Genomic DNA, 6,000 nt, shown 5'->3' with positions numbered 1-6,000 from the left:
GTATATATACGTATACGTGTATATATATACACGTATACGTATATATACGTATGTATACGTATACGTATGTATACGTATACGTATACGTGTGTGTGTATATATATATATATATATATATTATTTTTTTTTTTTTTTTACCTCCGGTGTATGTTTTGCAATCTCTCTAATTAAAGTAGAAGCATTTTTCTTCACGTAGTCATCTTTGTCCTTCAGGCAGGTGAGTACAACTGGGAAAATCTCTGCCTCAACCACCATTTCTGCCAGGTCCACGGAGTGCTTCGCAATCTGACTGAGAGCCGAAAGGACCTGACGCTGTGGAGCGAAACCCAAAATAAAACGAAACGTGACACAGAGCTTGTTGCAGAGCTCCGATCTGAACAGCTTTACACTCAAATTCCTGGATAAAAGGGAAAAGACAACTACATTTCTAATACAACCTTAGATTTTAGGAGTCTTGAGACCATCAATTCCTACTCTCTTATACCTAAATACTCCATTTCTTAAATTCCCTAATCTCCAAGTTAAATGTCTTCATCCTTCTGTGGACTATTTAAGTCTCTTTATCCATGCAGATGATCAAAGAAGATGACCTTTGGATGAATTATATTTCTTAATTAACACTCACATTATTAATTTATGACACGGGCGGTAATGTAGTACAAAAATGATCAAGCCGAAGTCACCTCTTATTTTGGGCATCATGCTGATACCATTTCAAAGAACTTTCCATGACTGAGTTAACATTAACTAAGATTTTAAAATCTTCTAGAAAATAACTACTACAATATGCAAGTATAGTTAGTGACTATTCACTGAAAATTAGATCGTAGAAAGCTGTAAAAAAAAAAAAGACATAGAAATAAATCTCGATACAATGAAGGAAACTAAAAACAAAATGACTAAGATAAACACGGCAATTTTCATAAGAAACTTAAACATAATAGTGGTGGGCTAGAAAACCTTTGGGCCCCTGCCCACCCTGAGATTCAGTCATTGTGTAATTCCTTATTTAATAGTGTTCATACTGATGCTGCGTGCAGTCTACAGCATTGCGCATATTTTAACCAGATATGTCTATCGTCTAATCTCTACAGCAGAAGGTCCACATATTAAAAGACCAAATACATAACATACCCATATCTGTTTTCAATAACCTCCTAATTATTTTTAAATGTACAATATTAAGCTCCTCCCATTTCCATTTTCTTAGGTAGTCAGAAGCCTGATTTGTCTGTTTGTTTGTCTGAACTTCATTTTCGAGTACCTTTAATTTGGAATCGGGGTTCAGGATCATCTGGGCTAAGTGAGCGATGGCCCCCACGTCCACTACGGTCTGTGCTAACTCTGGAGAATGCTTTGAAATATCACTGAGGGCCGAAGCAGCAATCCTTTTCAAAGCAATTTCTGGCTCCTGGATACAGAGGACTAACAGAGGAACTGCTCCCGCGTCCACCACAGCTTGTGACAGTTCTGTGGGTCCAAGAAAAGTAATGAAGTGAGGATGGGTGACTGACCCTTGTGCAAGCCATTTTTCACCCTGACAGATACAGCAAAGAAAAAAGGGGAGGGTGTACTTCACTGTGTCGACATCTGCATTTCAAATCAGCCTTCCCGGTTTCATAAACCATGTGGACCAGTCCTGAGCTGAAAAGAATACAGGTCAATAGACGGACCTCCATTTACATGAACACATTTGAGGTAGATTAGGCTGAAATGGCTTGTTATTCTTTTTTTTTTTTTTTTTAAGAGAGTAAGCAGATGTCAGCTGTTTAAGCTCTGACAATTCTTCACTTCTCAATAGGCGAGCATTTTATGCATGGTTTACAATAACAGAGAAAATTAAAGTACCAAAAATTTACCAACCACACTAATTAGGCAGTATTTTGTGCTATTTACATGAGTAAACATTAACATGAATCTTGGGCCAATAATGTCAATTTTTAAATTCCTTTCATCTGACAGTACTTTTTAAAAGAATTTAACTTGTTCAAAATTAAAAGATGCGTTTTCACTGTACGTGTAAAATGAGATCTACAACTGAACATGCTTTAATACATAAATGTTTATGTTTACACAAGGGAAAGCATTTCTCTTAACCATTTTGCATGTCAGAAGTAAAACCTTTTGAATATACATGCCGATTTACTTGTGTGTCCAAGAAAAACAGCTGTAAAAATAACCCATCTTAAATTATAGAGTGAGGGAAACAAGCAGGCAGACCCATATAATATATAAAATACAATATATAATATATATGTAAAAAATGTCTTTTGAGAAGTATAAAACACCATACATAGTTACGGATTCTCCTCTCGTCGTATTCATGGCCTCTCTTACTGAATCACATATAACCATTTCTATAATTTCTTCCTTTCAGATTATGTTCTCATTTTCCCAGATTTGTAGTGCCTTGGTAATTTATGTCTTAATAGCCAAGCTAAGATACCTATTTAGCATATCACTTAAAGTCTTTCATTAAGAAAAAAAACACACAGTGTTTAATTTCTCAAAAGATTGGTAATATCACATTTTCTAAAAGGAAATAATGTTAAAAAATACAGGTTACAGTGTCCAATATTTGTTTTCCTTCAATTATTATAATTATCCTAGAAGTTCCAATATTATATAAATGATGCATTCCTTCTCTCATTAGATGAGTATCAATGGAAGGTTATTATGTGTCAGACGCACATCAACTCTGGTGCACATGACCCACCTCTACAAATTAACACTACATTGATTAGCAAGCATGTTTCCATTTTAAAAATCTAACATGAAATATGAAATGCAATGGGAAGTTAATATGTAATCTCAAGAACGAGAGGCAGATAAGAGGAAGATGGTTAAAAAATAAAAAAGGACAACAGCAACAGACTGGAATATCAACCTCCCAATATAACAGATTCCCCAGAAGCTTCTCTGGGATTCTACTGCAATTACCTGAAGACCCATGGAGACAGCAGGTGAAATAGGTGATTACTGTTATCTGTCGCACCCGGGGAAAAGTGAAAGAAAACGTAAAGTGTGATACCGTACGTGATTTATGTATAGAATTTTCATATTTCGTTAATTAGTAACATGTTACTTAATTCGATTCAGTCCAAATAATCCAGGTGCTGTAGTCATGTCAACTTTATGTGTACATATTTAAGAGCACCTGGAATGTATACACAGTCCCGCCTTGGGATGATTTGGCTTAAGAGTTTGCAGCCTGATGATGGTGTGAAGGCGATATACGTTCAGCAGAAACCGTGCTTTGAATTCTGAGTTCGGAGCTTTTCCCAGGCCATCGATACCTACACAGGCGCTAGGCTGTCTGCTGATGCTGGGCAGGGACGGCGAAGCCTCAGCTCCCGGGACAGCCGCGCCGTCACCAGGGGGAACAACCGATACACTCACAACCGCGCTGCACCCACGCGACCCTTCTGTGTTCCGCCTTCTGTGTTCCGCCTTCCGTGCCGTGCTCGCTAAATTACGGGAGACACTCAGCACTCCGTTACAAAGTAGTCTCTGCGTCTGATGATTTTGCCCAACCGGAGGCGAATGTACGTGTTCGGAGCACGTTTAAGGTCGGCGAGGCTAAGCTGCAGGTTAGGTGTGTCAAAGGCGTTTTCGGCGGCGCCTGGGTGGCTCAGTGGGTTAAGCGTCCGACTTCGGCTCAGGTCATGATCTTGCGGTCCGCAGGTTCGAGCCCCGCGTCGGGCTCTGTGCTGACAGCCCAGAGCCTGGAGCCTGTTTCGGATTCTGTGTCTCCCTCTTTCTCTGACCCTCCCCTGTTCATGCTCTCTCTCTCTCTGTCTCAAAAATAAATAAATGTTGAAAAAAAAATTTAAAAAAAATAACGCGTTTTCGACTTAGGATCTTTTCGGTTCACAATGGATTTCTCAGGACATAACCCTGTTGTAAGTTGAGAAGGTCTGTAATGGGCTGCACGTTTTGTTTCGAAACAACAGAAGGATCCGTTCATCTATGTGAATGTTCACTTTTTTTTTTTAATGTTTCCTAAGAGTAACGATATGCGGCAAACCGTTAATAAACACTGAGATTCTTTTTTTAAAAAATCTATTATCTTTGTAATTCCCATGCATTTTATCCTTTTCTTGACTTGCTGTTAGAGTGCCATACCCTCCGTTTCCTCAACTCTATCGTGTTAATAATAAATGTTAATAATAATAATAAATAAAAGTCTATAATGTTAATCATAAAGCAAACTCTGTTCTTCTGACTTGTTACCCAATCCCAACCAAAGCTCTTCTCTTTTTTTTTTTTTTTTTCTGAGGGGGTGGGGGGGCCTGAGTTGGGGAGGGGCCAAGAGAGATGAGGGACAGATGATCTGAAGTGGGCTCTGTGCTAAAGATTCTTAACCAACTGAGCCACCCCGGCGCCCCCCAAGCTGTTCTCCACTCTGTCCACAACAGTGATGTTAAATGTGAGGAAGGCCAGGGATGGCCCTGGAGGAAGACTTCCTGTGAAGGTAGCAAGCTTCCCACAACATGGATGGAGCCGACTCATTCTGTACTTGAGACTTCATATACGTCACGTCTCCAAATGGATATGGTCCTATACAAACTGGGATCAGACACACGTCGTTATTTGCGAATGCTATCATTCTACTACCTTCATATACACAAGGGATAAGGCAGTGCCTAGACAGGTAAGAACACAGTAGGCCGGGGGGCACCTGGGTGGCTCAGTTTGTCAGTTCGAGCCCCGCATCAGGCTCTGCGTTGGCAGTGAGGAGCCTGCTTGGGATTCTCTCTCTCTGCCCCTCCCATGCTCACTCTCCGTCTCTCTCAAAGAAACAAACATCAAAAAAACACAGTCGGCCTAGAGGATGCACACTGTACCATATTACACATGCTACAGACGATTTCATCCTGCCTCTGTCACTACTCTTTTTCCTATGGCATATCCTTCTCCTTTCCCTACTCCTGCTGTCTCTGGCATTTCTGTGCCAGTCACTGTTGGTGTCCACCCGGTAGCCTTTGTCAGCCGGGGCCTGAGGAGAAGTCAACTAGAAGCATCTGTGAAAGGTTTTTCTCTGTCATAAATGGAAACACAGAAGGAGGAAACACCGACTCTTTGCTGGACATGGGCAAGTGTGTGAATGACATCTGGAACTCCTACATCCATCTCGCAACTATAATGGAAGAAACCGCCAATATTCTGAGGATGGCTGAGCACAAAAATGAAAAACGTCTGGGTCCTCCCTGATACTGTTCGGCTGCATAACCAACCCCGGAATTGCCCTGACTCTGAACTTGTGTGCCACGGAAACTAAAAAATGCCCTTATCGGTTAGGCCATTTGTACTTGATATTCTGTAGCTTAGAGCCAAAAATATCCTGGCGTAATCCCGTCCTCTCTCCTCCTCGGTAAATGTACGTATTTTCCCTCTCTTCCTCTGGTCGTCAGGTGTTCATGAAGTGCTCACTGAGTGAGAGAAACTTGGCCGGATCTTGGGGAGGCAGTATAAGCCACTGTTCTGTCCTAGCAGACTTAGCCCAGGGCGAATGCACGAACAGACCCCTGCAAGTGCAGAGCCAGGAGTCAAGTCTGTGGCGTGGCTGGGGAAAATGTACACGGGGCGTCCCAGGCAATGCCTCCCACGTCACTTCCTTCTCCCCTTTTCTTTTGTCCTGTGCTTTTCTACCCTGAAAAGAGCAGCCTTTGTAACCAATGCACAGCGAATTCTGGTACATTTAAAAATCACTTCCCGTAGGAGAAATGTCATGGGTTCATTTTTAAGTCTAGTTTGAAAATGAGTTTTGGTTCAATCAATTATCCTACTTACAAAATCAAAGATTGATACACATAGCCTCAGGTGCTCATTAAAGGTGTGACCAGAAGAAAAGCAGCAGGCCAAGAAATGTATCTTAGTGCCTGAGAATAGCCTCATTTAAAATTTTAACTAAATCTTCAAAACTTAGTTTTTAAAAAGTAAATCGTCTACTAGGCAGTAACATGCACCATAATCATTACCGTTAGATAACAAGCGAGA

General features: G+C 40.9%; 1 protein-coding gene across 1 annotated transcript in view; it reads right to left on the bottom strand.

Moving 5' to 3' along the window:
- SPAG6 (sperm associated antigen 6) overlaps nt 1-6,000 on the bottom strand; it is a 64,334-nt gene that overhangs the window by 20,243 nt on the left and 38,091 nt on the right. Inside the window, exons 5-6 of the mRNA XM_049626635.1 lie at nt 1,265-1,470; nt 139-312 (exon numbers count right to left, since the gene is read on the bottom strand). Coding sequence (XP_049482592.1) covers nt 139-312; nt 1,265-1,470 — 380 coding nt within the window. The remainder of the gene's footprint in view (nt 1-138; nt 313-1,264; nt 1,471-6,000) is intronic.

Source organism: Panthera uncia, chromosome B4 (assembly GCF_023721935.1).
Source record: "Panthera uncia isolate 11264 chromosome B4, Puncia_PCG_1.0, whole genome shotgun sequence".
In the NCBI taxonomy this organism is placed as follows: Eukaryota; Metazoa; Chordata; class Mammalia; order Carnivora; family Felidae; genus Panthera; species Panthera uncia.
The sequence above is the reverse complement of the archived record's forward strand: the minus strand, read 5'-3'. Positions and strand labels throughout refer to the sequence as shown.